Genomic DNA, 17765 nt, shown 5'->3' on the forward strand with positions numbered 1-17765 from the left:
GATAGGAAGTCACTTAATGTCAACACTTCCCAGTGATTTGAGACAATCGCTATAGAAGGTTGACTTCTCCAGCAGTTGTGAAGCATGCAGTGTATATATTCACAGCACATAGTAGCCTGTGAGCTTACCTACCCATAACAACACTGACATACTAAGATGATCTCTTGTTGGCATGGTAACCCCTCACTCTCTGACAGGGAAAGACATTAACATTTTTTTTTTTATTTTTGTGCGTGCCAGATGACCTTTCCAGGCATTGACCTCCCTGGTGTGAGGTGACCATGCTAACCACTACCATTTTCGCTCATAAATAGATCAGATACATGTATACTGTTGGAAAACATAATGTATAACCATTGTTTTCGTAGATTTGTGATCAGGTTTTCCAACAAAAAAAGTTAGTTAGATGTTGTTGCCATCTAGCGTGTACATGCTGTTTTGGTTTAGTGAATTTAAAGTTTAATACATGGATATTCACTAAGGTTTTAAAAATAACTTTTTAGTCACCTTCAAAATATACATGAACAAAAAAGTTTATCTAAAGCATGTCCATTTTGTCCAGAATTAGAAATACTTAAAAATGAATAAATTATTCTACCAAATCTTATGGTGAAAAAAAATGATAAAGCTCTGAGAATGATATGAAGAAATTGCATTTGCTGTGTGTTATGTTTGAATTACTGACAGCTCATAATTCAAAACAGAATTTTTACAAGAATTGTTATTGTGTTGTGTATGTCTATTGAAATTATGCTTCTAATAGAGTAACTATAGTTCATGTATATTGTAATGTAAACACATGTCGTAACAATTTGAACATAAATATTTACAATAATTAAAAAAAACTTGTTTTGAAGATTCTTCAGTAGTGATTTAACCCTGTGATTCATGCAATATACTCGTGTTGTGTCGGGGGTCAGTCGGTTTGTGCAAGAAATATTATATTTAGATAGCTATATGATTCTAACTGTTCAGTTTGTTAGTATAGTCTAGGATCACCATACTTGAGTGAACATGTCAGCTTTATCATCACCCCCTACTGTTGCATCTGTGTCCAGTATTTTCACAATATGCAACAGATTCTGCTTGAATGAATAAAATTAAATATTGTTGTTTTTTTTTAAATTGATGGCTTATTGCCGAAGGGTTTTAAAGCTTGCGTTGTATCTGCAGATTGGAGCACATGGCTGGAGAAGTATATTTCTAGTGATTCATTAAGTCCTATTTAGAAATTTGTAAATGAGTTTTATTTCTTGTGCATAATCTATTGGTATTCAATAAAATAAAATAAATAAATTAGAGCTCTAATGTAATTATTTCATCTATGGTTATACAATGTACTTTGTAATTTTACATTTTTGGGGTGAAAAGCTTCACTGAATATATTTTTTATGAAACTGTTTTTGCCAAAAATGTTTAGTTAGGCTTCTCCTTAGCAACAACCCTTAGCAACAACCCTATAACTATTATATACATTTTTTTTTTTTCAGGACTCGATAACCTCGCTAGTGTACGACTGTGATCTACCGGCTCTCAGAAGAAATAAGAATATAGATAACTTCCTCAGTCGATGTAAGTCAATTGTTTTCATTTTGTATGCATTAAAGATGGACATACATGTAGCTAGCCCTGCGTACAGTGCTATGTGTACGGGGACGCGTTCGGTTGATAGATGTCCCCACCACAGCCCTGCGTACCTTCATAGACAAAGTCCGGGACTTTGAAAAATATAATTTTTTTAATGAAATAACATGCCCAAGTACCAACAATGATGATTGATCACCAGATATATCCAGAACTCCCAGTTCGGAGTCCAATTGTGGATGAAATCGGCTACTTTGCCCTAAAAACAAACACATTCTCTTGCGTGAATGAAATTAAAAATGGCGGCGCTTGGTGGATAATTTCTCCGGTACCGACGCGTTTACATTTTGTCCGTCTTTACTAGTCGCTTTTTAAAGACATTTCAGTTTCAGATAACTTTGTAATGGTTGTTACGGATAACTATCGTCATTTCAACTGATTTCGGCTGGGAAACTACTTATTTTTAACTTGCGCACCAATTACGGTGCGCTCCCGGACTTTGTCTATGGAGGTACGCTGGGCTGTGGTGGGAACATCTATCAACCGAACGCGTCCCTGTACACACAGCACTGTACGCAGGGTTAACATGTAGCTAGCAAGTTGAAATGTTGATATTGATTCCGACTGTAGGTGTCAATCAATAAAAAAAAAAATTTTAAATTTACAAAAAACATAAAAGTTAAGTTTCAGTTAAATAAATGACAACATAAAACTGGGTTTGAATGCGTTTCCATGGAAACTATGAGGTTTTGTTCTTCCAATCGTGTTTTGAATTGAAAATTATTGCTCAACAGTTGAGGATCATAATTCTAAAACAATTTTGTCTTTTTTGGTCTTTGACCCTCAATTCAGCAAAATTTCAGGAAATTGTTTGACTTAAAGGGCACTTTTCGGGTTGCAGCAGTGCATTATGGGAACCGTAATTTGAATGGCCCGCTCATGGTTTTACTATGTATACAAACTCAGATGTATTAATCATGTGTGCTAATATCTTAGGCATGTTTTTATCGTCCTTAAAAAGTTGCATTGTCTGAATTGGAATTAACACTGGATTTGAAAGAAAACCTGTGATTGTTATACATTTGGAAAACACTGTTTTAATAATGCGTTCTTGTCAACTGTTAATTACACTTAAATCTTGCCAAGTATCGGTAGTAGTTAACTAAAATCAAAATCCTATTATACAAATAATCATTTGTATGCGATTGAAAAATAAAGTACTTCATGCATTCTGGTTCTTGAAAATAGTCATTTGACTGAACACTTCAATCAAATCCATCATCATGGAGTGTGATTGGTATACTAATTTGAAAACGGTTTCTTTATACACCAGGAGCTGTGGTTTAAGACACATCCTGTATGGCATAGTGTTACCAGTGAATTGCCATGATGCATTAGGAAGTGATACATTTAATGATACATGCGTTGGGAATGCAGAAATGAGGAAATTGAACATAACATGTCTGTGCAACCTCAAGTTACATCTCTATAGTTTCTTATGTTGCTCTGTACTGAACTCACTCATTGGTGGGTTACTTTGCTTCATGTGGAGGAAGCCCTTTCAATAACTGATTATGGCAGTTGACCTAAATTTTGGTAACTATAGAGGGCAGTCTTCTAAAGTATAACTTTTAATATATGACATTCTTGGAACTTTGGCTATTACTGTGAAATCTGTATTAGAATGGTACAATGCAACAGAGAGGGATGCGGTTTCTATTAGAGAATCTACACATGAGAAATGGTAAATTGTTCAAAAAAAAGTATGGGTAGAACTTCTATTATTAGGGATGTGGCTTCTGATACAGATTTAACGGCATTGGTATATGCAGGAGGGGGAGGAAGGTGGGGGATTCTGATCTTTGTTGATTATAGTAAAAGTAATTTCTGATTATTGCCTACCATAGTGAAGAGGGGCTTCTGAACTTTTGTTTTTCTGAACTCATTGATAGAGGGCGTCCTTGCTATTCTTATAGGGGATGTGCCCCATATTTCCACCTGTTCATGCATAGGGGATATGAATAATTAAACATGCGCACAGCAAACTTTATCTCCTTATTCAACGTTCACTTCTCCATCCTATAAGAAAGTGCCAACAAATGGAACAAACATTAAAAATATGAAGTAATTGAAATCACTTTCATGCCCTTCCTGATTACGTTTGGTGTGCTGTTTTAATTACCGATAGATGTAATCGATTCTATTCTCAAGTATACAGAGTATCCTGTACTAAATTTCTGAATTGTTATGAAAGCTGAACTAAACGTGACTGTATTGATATGGACAACATGTTTAGTTTCCACCAACAAAAAGAACTATGTAAATTTGTTTTTACTTCGCTGTGAATTGTGGCAAAAATGGACAAATTATAACAAAACATGTTTATTGAAAGAAAAAAATGAAAATGTACCATTATAATGTTAGATTTAGTAGACTGTGACTGTTTCTCTCCTGAGTACTGAACCATATTCATGTTTGGGATTATGCGGCCATCAAAGGTCATGCAAAGTCACTTCCATAAGTTAATGAATCTTGGCCAGTGAATTTAGCCTTTCTATTGAAACTCTGGCACACTCACCCAGGTAAGGGGGCTGATCACTTTTTAGGTGTTCAGCCCAAGGTAGGATTTGAACTTGGGTTTACCATTCATAAGTCTGATGCAACAACTACTATGTGAACTGCGATCATTCCTAAGAACTTAATAACTGTGTTTGTTTCCTTTCAGATGAAAATATTGCTAGTGAAGTAAACAAAACAAGATTAGGGCCCAAAGATTTTGAGATTGTTAAAGTAATAGGAAGAGGAGCATTCGGAGAAGTACAGCTGGTAAGAATTTCAGTTTAATGTGCTGTCAAGGATTTATAAGATGAGACAATGCCAGTGTTTGAAATTTGTCAAAATTGTTTACTAGACAACAGGGCAGGTAACTTTAAAAACTTGCCTGCCCTGCTAAAAGTTTACCAGCTCTGTTTATGTTTTCAATATTTTATTCATTTCCAATCATTTCACTACATTTTATCTGATTCATGAGTGAGCATCTACATCAGCCAATCTAGTAACATTGGATGCCTCCACTACTCCCTGTGCAGTGCATCTTGTTGCTGTCCCCTTCTCTACTACCTCATCTAGCAGTTGTTGAAGTTTTCTTTCTCTTGCCTTCCATAAATTGGGACTTTCTATGATGATGTTTATTCCATTGATGAATTACAGCATTTGACTGAACATTTTCAAAATATAGTGTAAAAGCACAGAGCAAAATAATGTGTCAACTCCAGCTCTGAAAAGGTCCGGCCAACTTGAACTCTCGCATATTTTCGAATCACACATAGTGTGAGAGTTCGCTAAATCATGCATCGTTCATGGATTGTTGTTATTTTTACCCGTTTTACATGTTGCATGTGTCAAAAGGTTGTCTCAGACCTAATTTTGACAACAATCATACATCCATTATTAATATAAACTATCGACCACAGTCATTAGGCCGACTGAATTGTTACCTGTGTCGGAGTACGGTCGAACAGTAATTTCAAACACTGACAATGCGACTTAGATATCCATGTACAGGATTGTGTGCACTAAAAATCCCATTCTATGCACGCCTCTTGCATGTGTTGGTGGTGGAACATCTTTCTATTTAATGCATCACTACGCTCAGTTGACACTAAAAAAACGTTTGCTTGTTTTGTACATACTAAAATGTGTTTTTGTGTCGCACAGGTACGACAAAAGTCAACAAGGAAAGTATTTGCAATGAAGTTATTGAATAAATTTGAAATGGTAAGTTGAACAAGGCCAATGCTATTTTATGTAGAATGCTGCCCTCGGAGTCAGAACTGAAGTTGCAAGTCACAGAGAAAAAATTCCTGAATCTTAACGCATTTACATTTTGTGCAAAAACTACAGTCAACATATTATTCTGTATTTTTCATCACTTAGATCAAGAGATCTGATTCAGCATTTTTCTGGGAAGAGAGAGATATCATGGCACATGCAAATAGCCAGTGGATATTACAGGTTTGTATGACATTTAATATTTTTGTTATAGACCAATCAGGTTTCATTTTCTGCAACACTGACCAATCAGATTTTAGTTTCAGAAATACCGACCAATCAGGTTTCATTTTCATCAACACTGACCAATCAGGTTTTAGTTTCAGAAATACCGACCAATCAGGTTTCATTTTCATCAACACTGACCAATCAGGTTTTAGTTTCAGAAATACCGACCAATCAGGTTTCATTTTCATCAACACTGACCAGACAGATTTTAGTTTCAGAAATACCGACCAATCAGGTTTCATTTTCATTAACGCTGACCAATCAGATTTCATTTTCATCAGCACTGGCCAATCAGGTTTCAGTTTTATCAACAATGACCAATGAGATCTAATATCAGTAAAAGACACTGGTAGCATAGTGGTTGTTGCACCAGACTCATGATCGGTAGACCCAAGTTCAAATCCTACCTTAGGCTGAACATCAAAGGGTCGACCCCTACCCTGGGTGAGTGTGCCACAGACTCAATGGGCAATCCAATTCCACTGGCTGAGATTCATTCACAAACGAATGCGACTTTGGGGGAACCTTGGTTAAGGTCCGCAGGTGCTTGTGTTCGACCGGGCCTGGTTGACACCAGGATAGCGCATTACAAATTGCCATTTGACAGAGAGATGGCCACACAGCCCTGTCATGTAGTCCCAAACATGAATATGAATTCTGTGGCAAAATGCACTATATGTCGTCACTAGCACTTGCAATTTGCACATACAGAAAAATTTGAAAAAAAAAGAGAAAAAAAAAAAAAAAAGAGTGCCATAACTTTTGATTTCACCTCCACTACTTTTCCTGATAGAGAGCGCTATAACATTATTTGTTTTCTCAGCTTCACTGTGCGTTTCAAGATGCTAGATATCTATTCATGGTGATGGATTACATGCCAGGTGGCGACTTAGTAAACTTGATGAGTAATTATGATGTGCCAGAGAAGTGGGCAAGATTTTACACTGCTGAAGTGGTGCTAGCGCTTGATGCTATTCACTCTATGGGATATATTCACAGGTACTGTATTGGTCTTCTCATCCAGCTCATGATTGGCTGTTTTTTGGCCATCCCTTTTTTAGCCACTCTTCGGCCATCTGTGAATGTACTCGGTTGAATCTTCTCTGGGTTTATTCTGGCTTCAACTATCTATGGTCTTATATCTGTGTTGGTCATCTATGCATACTGTAAAATATATTTTAGCTGGAATTAATTTTCACTGAAAAGACTTTTTGGGTATTTTGTATGGAATTTATTTTCACTGATTCCTGACGAGTTGAATGTAAAATATAGAAAAAAAGGTATATTAGCTGGATTTTATTTTCACTGAATCAGCCCTTCAGCGAAAATAGCGAAATTTAATTCCAAGCGAAAATAAAGTATTTTACAGTATATCATGGCTTTGACTATGTATATTCAGTTTTAAACTATTTTTGGACATAAGTAGGCCTTAGCCATGCCACAGCTTTGGTAGTCTTTGAATATTTCTCGGCTTCAGCCAACATGCAAATTATGCATACATGTATGTACCCCGGTAATTACTTTCTTTGATGACCACCGCTTTCAAAATATTTTCATTTTCAGCAAAGACAAACACTTTTTTGTTGACTTCATTCTTATTTCTCAACAGGGATGTCAAACCAGATAATATGTTATTAGATGTTAGTGGTCATTTAAAATTAGCAGATTTTGGTACATGTATGAAGATGGACAAGGTAAAATAGCACAGTTAACATTACGTTCTCCCAATTCTATCCCTCAGTACTGAGCCTCCACCCCTTCTACTCACAATGGATTCACTCGTCATGTGTCTCTATTTCACCAAACATAGTGGTATAGTGCAGCAGTGTCTGTCCTCAATATTGTCGTCGTCATTGTTAACTTCTCATATTGTTAATATATAGAACAATTTCACATCGTATAGCATTGAAATATTTTATTTTGACCACTCTGCATGTAGTATGTTGAATACAAAGTTTGTTTAGTCCATGTTCACAATGATATCCACTTTTGAATATTTTTTTACCTGATATTAGTGAACATTTTTTTTTTCATTTGTAGGATGGTATGGTAAGATCAGATACGGCTGTGGGAACACCAGATTACATATCTCCTGAAGTTTTAAAATCACAGGGTGGTGACGGATATTATGGGAGAGAATGTGATTGGTGGTCAGTGGGTGTATTTATCTATGAAATGTTAGTTGGTAAGTTCATAACTCCACTTTCTCTTTTCCAGTTTCCTACTTCCTGTTTGAAAAAAACTCAGTGAAATTGTTCATTTACAAAATTTCTAGATTTTCTTCAATTCATGACAATTTTTCAAATAAAAATAGAAGTGTTTTCGCATATTTGTACAAACTCCTATGTTAATATTTTACCAAATTGATGATTTCCTATTGGCTTGCAGGTCATATTCAGTTATGATGTAACTGAAGGATGACATTCAAAGGCATTCAAAGAATTTACAATTCACATTTGATTTTTCTAGAGTCAGTTGCATAACTGCAGAGCATTTATCATTCCCCAATTTTCTAATTGACCATTTAATTATTAACCTTATTAACCAGATATGATCTATCAACATTGTTTTCAGGTGATACCCCGTTCTATGCAGACTCATTGGTAGGTACTTATGGTAAAATTATGGATCATAAAAATTCTCTAAATTTTCCCGATGATGTAGACATATCACCTAGCGCTAAAGGACTTATAAGAGCATTCCTCACAGACAGGTTAGTTTTCAACACGCGTGTTTGTCGTTATTTTGTCTCCAAGGGTGGATTAAAACATACAGGTAATTTGATGGAGTCTCAGTTTTAAAGTGCAACCACAACCAACAACTTTCCACACGATTGTAATTTGGAAATATTATGATAATCTGGAATAATTTGATCTTTTCACCACCCAAATTTTTCTGCATTTATTTTCTTTTATTCTTGGAAATGAACCCTAATTTCAACATTTAAAATATGAGAGTAAATTTTCAGTTTTTACTTAAAAAAATTTGGATATTTTTCCCAATCTTCTGAAGGAAAGTGAGACTTTAAATGGGACTTTGCAAATTTGTAATGAAAAGATGGAACTGGTGGTAAAAAAGTTAACGTATGTAGTAAAATGAGCCATAGAACAATATCAGTAGTACTTATTAAAAGTATTTCAATATACATGTAGGCTTGCTACAAATTTCATACATTGTTACATAAGTATGTATTGATGCTACAATAACATTTATCTATTTGAAGGGAAAACCGTTTAGGACGTAATGGAGTGGCAGAAATCAAGACAAATCGTTTTTTTAAAAATGACATGTGGTCATTTGATAACATCAGAAACAGTAAGTACCAAGTGATTCAGTTTGAGAGAGTATGATTTCTAGGAACTAAAAAGATCTCTTTCTGAGATGTGTCAACAGCATGGCGCCCTCTAGTGTTTGATGATGATGATTGATTATGATAACCTGAAAAAAACGTTATTTTTGCAGTACGCTATTTTGGCTGGTCGTCACCACAAGTGTCAGCGCACCAAGCCGCAATTAGCCGGTAACTAGTAATGGTTACAGCATTCTGATTGGTTCATCGCGTTCTTGTTTCATGTTCTCTTTTTCTTGGTTACCTGACGTCAGTATTTACGCTCACGGTCGTTCTACATATAAAACAGGGTTTTCCTTTAATTCTAGTGACTATTTGTTACGTAAATAGCAAAAAATACCAAATTCAAGATGAATAGGAGGTCTAAGCAGAAGTGAATATGAATGTGCGCGAGAGTGAATGGGCATGGCTTTACTACAGTATTACAGACACATTTTTTCTCAATTTTTTCAAGTTACGTGACTTAGGAACATAGGGCCATTGCTAGTTACCTGCTTTCTACTTGTCATTGGCAAGGGAACCAGTGAATATTCAATCAAGTGTTAGTTTCTAAATTGATAAAATGTGAGAGTTTTCTAAAACGCATATATACAGATTGGTATGGCTGCAATAATAACAGTCACCACTCATTGCCATTAGTATTTTCTCATTGAATAAAAACTGTTGGCCATACTGCATAGGCAATATATTTATTGATCGATAAATTATAATCCAATTTTATCAACATGCAATATCAAACACTATTAAAAAAAGTATAGGTTTTTGGCCATATTGCATCTGAAAAAAACAATATTTTTTAATTTATTGTGTCTGAGTCATTAAATATGCAATGAATCTACCTTCTGAAAAAATGAAGGATGGTTTTATTATTAAGAAGTTGTATATTTACTTGATTTTATAGGTCGTTGATATCAAGAAACTGGAAACTATTGATAATTCAGCCTTGAATGAGGCTTATTGTATGTTGAAACATGGTGGAAAACCAAAATAATCATTTTATCAATGTTCTCTTCTGTTTGCAGCTGTTCCTCCCGTTGTTCCGGAACTAGCAAGTGATATAGACACCAGTAATTTTGATGAAATTGAACCTGATGACAAAGTTTCTGAGGAGGGTTTTACAACGCCAAAAGCGTTTGCTGGCAACAATTTACCCTTCATAGGGTTCACATTTAACAGTCAATATATGTAAGTATCTTAAAAAATAGTATACAGATACAATGGTATCGCTGAAATACGAAGTTGTCTCTTTCTGTTTAGGTCAATGCCATCTGGGAAAACTGAACGACTTACCGGCGACAATAGTTGTGATTATTTCCATTTGATAGCGTTAATGAAAGAACAAGTCCGGAAGCTCCAATTTTTGGGTTTGATGCGTTTACTGTCACACCCACTCATGAATAATCAATGACATCATGAATAATTAATAGCAGTCAAATGCCCACAGATGCGTCCAGTCGGGATTTCTTTTGCGGGCACTTTAGTTTCCGTGATCACGCTAAAAGAACTTAAAACAATTAATTATTTCTTTTTGTAAAACAAAAAAGAAGTCCCGCTTTTGCCAGTCTAGGGTATGCACTGTAAAACATTTTACTTTCCCAAAAAATGAGGCAGTGAAAACAACACATTTGTAGCACTGGAGTTGTATTGGGACTCAGATTGTCCTAACTTGCTAAAATGAAACTTATAATTCTTCATTTCTCATTTCAGGATGTTGAAGGATGATAAAAAGGGGCGTGACCAGGTATATGAATTATTTTAAGTCTATTGTTCTGTGCACATTGCAGTATGTTTTCATGTATTGATGCCAGGAGCTGACAGGTTACCAAAGTATTTTTGTTTTTTTCATTTTGCAAAAGCTTCAGAATTGAGTGGTTAACTGTTTGCTAGAATCATCACAGTTATCACACAGCTCATGTTTAAAAATATTATTCAAAATTGAATAGGTAATGTTGTTTACTAAACAACCCACAGATTGCCATTCCTCGAGTGGCTGTTTATCCTTCAAAAAAACATCAACTTTGTTAACCTGCCAGGGCCTATCACAATCGTCAACTTTCCTGCATGTGTAGATGTCACCATTTTTTGTTTGCATATTGACTACCAAATAGTATACAGTGTAGCAGTTTTATTTACATTGTGTAATATCCGTCATTTCTGTACCCATCTGAATTCAAGTTGTTCTAATCTCAGTGAGAATACTGTATTCTATGTTGGATTGATACTGTAGAATACTTTATTTTCGCTTTGAAATAAATTTTGCTATTTTCACTGAAAGAATGTTTCAGTGAAAATAGAATCCAGCGAATATATCTTACATTCAATTCGTCAAAAATCAGTGAAAATAAATTCCATACAAAACGCCTGAAAATTAATTCCAGCTAAAATAAAGTATTTTACAGTATACAACTATATGGCCTATTTCCTATGACCACGTCATTTATGTAAGTGCATGTACCGTATTTTCTTTATTAGTAGCGCATACACTTTACATACATGACAGAGCTATGTCTATGGTCAAAATGAGTCATATATCGGCCCAGTGTACAAATATGTACAACTGTTCGTTTCTGTTTCAGATGCCTTTACAATAGAGCAAATGTTATTCTTCCAAAATCCTCAATTTATACTCCTCAGTTCAAAACCTTTTAACTAAAGAAAATTTAAAATATTTCGAGAACTTTTTTATATTCACTCGTCATTTCCGAGTAAAGCATTGAAATAAGAACACTTGAAGATTGAGATTATTGTACACTTGTTAAGCATGAGTTGTTTTAGATTTGTTTAGTTTGTGCAATACTCACCCCAAACACTCGCTTTGTTTTCTTGTTTTCACTTTCATGCTCATATTTCTGTGTTTGCGGTTTATTTTAGTTGGACGTAAGTAACTCATTATGTAGGGTAACTAAGCAAGGGATCACTAGAGATGTGTGCTCTCTATATAATATCGGTCAAAACTGACAAATTGGGAAATATTTGTGACAAATCATAGTGTTGTGTCGATTGAACAAGTTTTGTGTGGCTGTAAAATATCACTTTAATTTTTGGAATTAGAGGGTCTGTTATATCTTGTTGGAATTATTTTCAAAGAACCATTACTGTGTTTTTGGTGCATTTATTCAAATTTTACATGATTGCCAGATGACTTATTCGGCCAATCAAAACTATTGTTATCAGCAGTGTGTTTTTCTAAGCCAGACACATGATGCATCACAGACACATGTGATGTGCCACAGACACACATATGCATCTCAGACACAATTTTTGTTATGCAATCATTTACCCGGTGGAAAATTATACATTGAAATAGTTGCTTTAAAAAAATAGTTTACGATAGTCAAATTATTTGTAATTTGATGAAAAGAAAATCACATTTGATAAACAAAATTAGTGTGAAAACAAGAAAATCAGATGTCACAATACTCTCAGCAGCCAACAACTCGACTTGGTTTATGTGATTCCATTTTGATTTAAGATTTCTACGAATTTGTTCCGTTACAGGGTGCACTTACTGATAGTGATATTAATTGACCGTTGATGCTAGATGCATCATTATTTTGACCTCAGATAGCACCTAGACTTACGATAGAGTGATAACATGCAGCCACAAAGCTAAACAACTTCAAAACTAATCTTAGTACGTATGTCTGTCAGACAAATTGATATAGAGAGCGCACCACTCTGATGGCTAATCCCGACGTGTGTCACTTGTATTTCAAGTAAAGATAATACACTGCTGAATTAGATACATGTATTTCCAAAACTGTTCACAGTACAAGTTTACTTTTTCACCACCAGACATTCTCGTCTATATTTTTCTGCACTTTTATACTTTTCAATATTTCTGGAAATGAACCCTAAATTTGGAGCCAAGAGACGGAATTTTAGTCAATTTTCAGTTTTTACTCAGAAAAATTTGGCTATTTGATTGTTAACTTGTCTCGTCCAGTAATCTGTTGGTACACTGTATTTGCTCTATTAATAGCGCATGAGCGTACTTAAACAGCTGAGGTGTGGTTGGTCAAATAAATAATATTTTAATAAATCATTATACAATAAATGCAATTATCTGGCTTACATTGGAGATGCACTGTTAATAGAGCAAATACAGCCATCTACTAAATCGGTCAAATAAACCATCTACTAAATCGGTCAAATACAGCCATCTACTAAATCGGTCAAATACAGCCATCTACTAAATCGGTCAAATACAGCCATCTACTAAATCGGTCAAATACAGCCATCCACTAAATCGGTCAAATACAGCCATCTACTAAATCGGTCAAATACAGCCATCCACTAAATCAGTCAAATACAGCCATCCACTAAATCGGTCAAATACAGCCATCTACTAAATCGGTCAAATACAGCCATCTACTAAATCGGTCAAATACAGCCATCCACTAAATCGGTCAAATACAGCCATCTACTAAATCGGTCAAATACGGCCATCTACTAAATCGGTCAAATACAGCCATCTACTAAATCGGTCAAATACAACCATCTACTAAATCGGTCAAATACAGCCATCCACTAAATCAGTCAAATACGTCCATCTACTAAATCAGTCAAATACGGCCATCTACTAAATCGGTCAAATACAGCCATCCACTAAATCGGTCAAATACAGCCATCCACTAAATCTGTCAAATACAGCCATCTACTAAATCGGTCAAATACGTCAATCTACTAAATCGGTCAAATACAGCCATCTACTAAATCAGTCAAATACAGCCATCTACTAAATCTGTCAAATACAGCCATCTACTAAATCGGTCAAATACAACCATCTACTAAATCGGTCAAATACAGCCATCTACTAAATCGGTCAAATACAGCCATCTACTAAATCGGTCAAATACAGCCATCCACTAAATCGGTCAAATACGGCCATCTACTAAATCGGTCAAATACAACCATCTACTAAATCGGTCAAATACAGCCATCTACTAAATCGGTCAAATACAGCCATCTACTAAATCGGTCAAATACAGCCATCTACTAAATCGGTCAAATACAACCATCTACTAAATCGGTCAAATACAGCCATCTACTAAATCGGTCAAATACACCCATCTACTAAATCGGTCAAATACAGCCATCTACTAAATCAGTCAAATACAACCATCTACTAAATCGGTCAAATACAGCCATCTACTAAATCAGTCAAATACAACCATCTACTAAATCGGTCAAATACAACCATCTACTAAATCGGTCAAATACAGCCATCTACTAAATCGGTCAAATACAACCATCTACTAAATCGGTCAAATACAACCATCTACTAAATCGGTCAAATACAGCCATCTACTAAATCGGTCAAATACAGCCATCTACTAAATCTGTCAAATACAGCCATCTACTAAATCTGTCAAATACAGCCATCTACTAAATCGGTCAAATACAGCCATCTACTAAATCGGTCAAATACAGCCATCTACTAAATCGGTCAAATACAGCCATCTACTAAATCGGTCAAATACGGCCATCTACTAAATCGGTCAAATACGGCCATCTACTAAATCGGTCAAATACAGTCATCTACTAAATCGGTCAAATACGGCCATCTACTAAATCGGTCAAATACAGCCATCTACTAAATCGGTCAAATACAGCCATCTACTAAATCGGTCAAATACAGCCATCTACTAAATCGGTCAAATACAGCCATCTACTAAATCGGTCAAATACGGCCATCTACTAAATCGGTCAAATACAGCCATCTACTAAATCGGTCAAATACAGCCATCTACTAAATCGGTCAAATACAGCCATCTACTAAATCGGTCAATTACATCCATCTACTAAATCGGTCAATTCAAAATAAGCTGCAATAAAAAATTTAGATTAAAATTACAGTAAGTTTTTGATCACGCTGAAAATGAAGTTTTTAGGCAAAATTAGAATAAATTTTGTCTATAACTTGCATTCCCTTTAGCTACCCATGTGTTGCTTTCATTACTAATCCCAGTTTAAGGTGTTACATTGTTTGTTAAAGTTGTCTGTGGGTTTATCAAAAAATAAAACCATAAAGTAAAAGTCAAATTTGAAACATATATCAATTTGGTTTTCTGGATTGCCTCAAAGTTGAGGTTGTGATATTTTCTCGACTTCAGCTAATTTCACCGGCTCTTCGACCAGCGTTCCACAGCAGCTTCCACAGAGCCCATAGAAATACGTGGTACACGTCTTAGCAACTTAAAACGTTCTGTGACGTACCGCCATTCCACTCCAAAGAATAACTCAAAACTAAAACTTTATATATAAATCTTATATTTATTATCAATAGGGTCCAGACAGACTGACAAATCCCAGTAGGCAGGTGAGTTACTTGCATGTTCTCATTTTTTCAACCAAATTTTTGTTGTGTGTTCACTCTGTGGTAATTGTTTATTTTTTCCATATTTTTATCTTGTTACAAATTCCAGAATTGAATATATTAAAGAGCGGTGGTCGTTGCGCAGCGCGTGTTCGAATTTCATGTAAACAAACAAAGTATTTTACATACGTTGTATACGTCGCTATGAGTCCCATATTGTACAGGACTAGCGCGACGACTGCCGCCCTTTAAACTAGGAATATTGCGACAATGATTGTCGGCAAAATTTCAGTTTAAGATATTGACATATTCAGTAATTTTTGTGCTGTAATAAATGCTACGGCTGTGGTATTCGTAAGATATTGGCCTCGCCGATAACCAAATTTCACCAAGCAAAATTGTAAATTTTGTTGTGATTGAGTTTTCAGTATCTTAGGGTGCCATCAAGTTACCAATTTGCCCGCTAGATTTTCTGTTTGATGATCGAAGATGGGCTACATATTACAAAATCACTACGCGATGTGAAGTATTTTTCGTAAAGAGATTAGTGTTAACATTAATATTTGTATTAAATTCCAGAGGGTAACAACCTTTATGCTTGTCATTAGGTACCAGCTGAGTTGGAGCGGAGGATGAAAGAGATGGAGTCCCAGCTGGACATGGAGAAGACAGCCAAAGAAGACATTGAATTGAGATACGAGACAGCCACTAGACGACTAGAGAAAATAGCTAGAGAGTTAGATGATGAGGTGAGTCGGGTTAAAGTTCAATATGACAAACAGTGCATGTGATCTGTTTTATACGAAATACAATGTCTGGTTCATGTGAGCCACTAATGAAGAAAACACAATATTCAATTTTCGTGACGCCTAAAAAGTTCACACAACCGACAAAATTGCTGGCAGATCATTTATCCCCATTTATTTCACCATTGCACAGCGCCCTCTGCCGACAAATTGTAGAAACCTGTACGGTTTGTGTCTTGTCAAATATTTTAGCCAAAAAAAAAATTGCCCCATTAAAAAAAATAATTTGACAAGAACTCAGCTAAAATATTTTTAAATTCAAGGTCGATAATGTAGCAACATCAAGAAAATACTTTTAATTTCACAAGAGATAAATGACTGCTTGTATCAAGTTGATGTAACAGGTTGTTCTTTCTCTTTGTCCTCAGTCTGATGCAAGAAGGCAGTTAGATAATAGTTATAAAGAGCGGGAACGTGTCATAAGAAGTCTACAGTATGACCTGAAAGAAGTAAGTCACATGACACAACAGGAAGTTACATCACATTGAAAAATGTCACATGACTTATAACATGACATAACAGCAAATTCATGTCTTATATAAATGCTTCAACTAAACTGAGCATTTGTATGTCGAAAGTGCGTCAACCTCGTCTTTGCTTAATCTTCATCCCATCAGTGCCATGTACTTTTACAAAAGGAAAGATGAAAACCACATTTCAGTATGCAAATTACACTCCATGGTATAATGGGATTTATCTGCATCGCGATTGGTTATATTCATTTTACATTTCCCAGGATGCACTATGATTGCAGAGCTGCACTTTATGATGCAGATTACAGAAGATTTGTCTTATATAAATTTTTGCCATTGTTCATGTCGTTATATCTTTTTTTGTTTCAGACGAAAAGGAGACTTGAACACGAAGCAGACATCAAACACCGGATGGAGACAGAAAAGATGGATTTACAGAAAAAGATAGAGAGCTACAGGAAAGAGGAGGAGAGACAAACAACCAATTCTCATCACGTCACCGATAGATTAAATCTTATCGAAAGACGCAACACAGAGTTAGAAAAACAGTTGAGGATTGAAACAGAAGCAAATCATAGACTAAAGAAGAATAATAGTGAAGTACAGAAGGTAATATTATGAGTTTGGGTTTGGTAGTTGCTTGGCTACCGTGTACGTCATAGCAACAAGGAAGGGTATGTATGAAAGTGCAGTGATCAACTCACTGAATAATTTCACAAAATAAACTTTCAGGAATATATGAAGAAAAAAATGTTAAGAAAATTTAAATAATTTGTTACGTTATTTATGACAGGTTGCTATAATATGCAACTTTTTCTCTGCTTTCAGAATTTTTCCATGGTGGAGCATGCACATAATGACTTACAAGAGAAATATAAACAAGTTATAGAGGCCAAGCTTTCCTTGGAAAGGGAACTCATCACAGTGCAGTCATCGTTAGATACAGAGAAAGGTGCGACCCAATCCACCCAGGACTTACTCAGTGAGCTGGAAGGTAAGATTTTCTTTAAGATTAGGATTCACATTAGCACTTTATTTTGTGGCTTAGTTTGGAAGTGTCAATTCATTTGACATACTCCCCTTCTTCCTCCATAAGTGAATCTAAATATTGAAATCATTGATTTTAACTCACAAGATCTGTTCACAGTTTATACACAATACTGTTGCTATGTGTT

The 17765-nt window shown here is 35.4% G+C and overlaps 1 protein-coding gene across 3 annotated transcripts in view; it reads left to right on the plus strand.

Moving 5' to 3' along the window:
• Positions 1-17765, plus strand: part of LOC100371856 (rho-associated protein kinase 2-like) — a 67922-nt gene that overhangs the window by 27550 nt on the left and 22607 nt on the right. For all 3 annotated transcript variants that reach the window (XM_085492891.1, XM_085492893.1, XM_085492892.1), the window contains exons 2-17: positions 1491-1572; positions 4310-4410; positions 5302-5361; positions 5521-5598; positions 6467-6642; positions 7253-7337; positions 7684-7828; positions 8218-8356; positions 8867-8958; positions 10015-10177; positions 10700-10733; positions 15282-15314; positions 15920-16060; positions 16486-16566; positions 16960-17199; positions 17419-17584. In XM_085492891.1, coding sequence (XP_085349017.1) covers positions 1491-1572; positions 4310-4410; positions 5302-5361; positions 5521-5598; positions 6467-6642; positions 7253-7337; positions 7684-7828; positions 8218-8356; positions 8867-8958; positions 10015-10177; positions 10700-10733; positions 15282-15314; positions 15920-16060; positions 16486-16566; positions 16960-17199; positions 17419-17584 — 1816 coding nt within the window. The remainder of the gene's footprint in view (positions 1-1490; positions 1573-4309; positions 4411-5301; positions 5362-5520; positions 5599-6466; positions 6643-7252; positions 7338-7683; positions 7829-8217; positions 8357-8866; positions 8959-10014; positions 10178-10699; positions 10734-15281; positions 15315-15919; positions 16061-16485; positions 16567-16959; positions 17200-17418; positions 17585-17765) is intronic.

This window comes from Saccoglossus kowalevskii, chromosome 18 (assembly GCF_978046115.1).
Source record: "Saccoglossus kowalevskii chromosome 18, keSacKowa6.1, whole genome shotgun sequence".
Lineage (NCBI taxonomy): Eukaryota > Metazoa > Hemichordata > Enteropneusta > Harrimaniidae > Saccoglossus > Saccoglossus kowalevskii.